The sequence below is a fragment of the Eimeria mitis genome, genomic scaffold (genome assembly GCF_000499745.2).
Source record: "Eimeria mitis Houghton genomic scaffold, Emh_scaff5566, whole genome shotgun sequence".
NCBI lineage: Eukaryota > Apicomplexa > Conoidasida > Eucoccidiorida > Eimeriidae > Eimeria > Eimeria mitis.
Window position 1 is genome coordinate 1 of NW_013573835.1, and position 1,130 is coordinate 1,130.

The 1,130-nt window shown below is 49.3% G+C and overlaps 1 protein-coding gene across 1 annotated transcript in view; it reads left to right on the forward strand.

Moving 5' to 3' along the window:
* Nucleotides 1-380: 380 nt before the first annotated feature.
* EMH_0082840 (uncharacterized protein) overlaps nucleotides 381-1,130 on the forward strand; it is a gene marked incomplete at both ends in the record, with an annotated part of 2,330 nt that continues 1,580 nt past the window's right edge. Inside the window, one exon of the mRNA XM_013500578.1 lies at nucleotides 381-578. Within this exon, the coding sequence (XP_013356032.1) occupies nucleotides 381-578 (198 nt within the window). The remainder of the gene's footprint in view (nucleotides 579-1,130) is intronic.

Below are 1,130 nucleotides of genomic sequence, written 5' to 3' on the forward strand. Positions count from 1 at the left end.
GCGTGCGTTTGTCTCGTAGGTAAGCGCATCACGGACTCCTCCACTGCAGAAGAGGCCGTTGCCCTAGCGGTAGAACTCCTTAGAAAGGAAAGTGCAGAAGGCGATGCTGTTGAGCTTAAAAGCCTCAGGAGAAGCATGGCGCTGTTTAGCAAAGCAGCAAAAGACTCGACTATCATCGTTCTGGGGCTAGGGCTTCCCTTGCACTCTTTTGCGAAGGTCAGAGTGTAGACCAAAGAATGCTACGGAAGAATTGGCAACTAGTCTTTGTTCCCTTCTCGCTTTATCCCTGCGATTCCACTTGATGATGTTGTAGTTTGCTCCCATTCATTGGAGGCACGGATGGAAGTGCTGACTCTGCTGCGTGTCGTTTTGCTCCGCAGATGGCTAAGAATGTTATTGCAGTGGAAACCGACTACACCTTTTGCAGGGAGTTTCTCAGTTCGAAAGTGGGAGGATGCACCATGCAGCCGAATGTGCACATTTACTGCGTGCAACCCGCCTCCTCCGACTCGAAGGATGACGCCGAGACAAGCCAAATGTACAAATACTTCGGAGCAGCTCAAGATCTTATAGACGATGTGAGGAAGGCAGGAAGCCATGTGCTCCAGTGTCACTGAGTAGANGAGCAGCTCAAGATCTTATAGACGATGTGAGGAAGGCAGGAAGCCATGTGCTCCAGTGTCACTGAGTAGAGTGTACCTGTCGGTCTGATGCTTTCATAGTTTGCCTCCTCCTCAGTACTGCAGTAGTGCATACTGCGACGAAGGGTGCCGGTTTTATTGTGTTGCTGCACGTTCCCAAGGAATAGTGGGATTTTTAATACAATCAGGCGCAGAGTATACTACAGCTTAACTGGTTCAAAACCAAACACTATTACGACAGATTTATTCTGAGCTCATGTTGCTTGCAGCTCATGAAGCAACAGTTTGGGGATGTTCCTGCCAGCGCAGTGGCCGTCCTCGGGAGTTTCGCTGTGACAAAGTTGATGCTGATGGGAAGGTTCCTGGATCAGTCTAGTGCCATCTTGACACGCAGCCGAATGTCGTCTGAAGGTCTAAGTGCAGTTTCCGAATCATTCAGAGTCATCTCATCCTTTGGACCAAATCATCGCTCTCCTTCACATTCTGTAA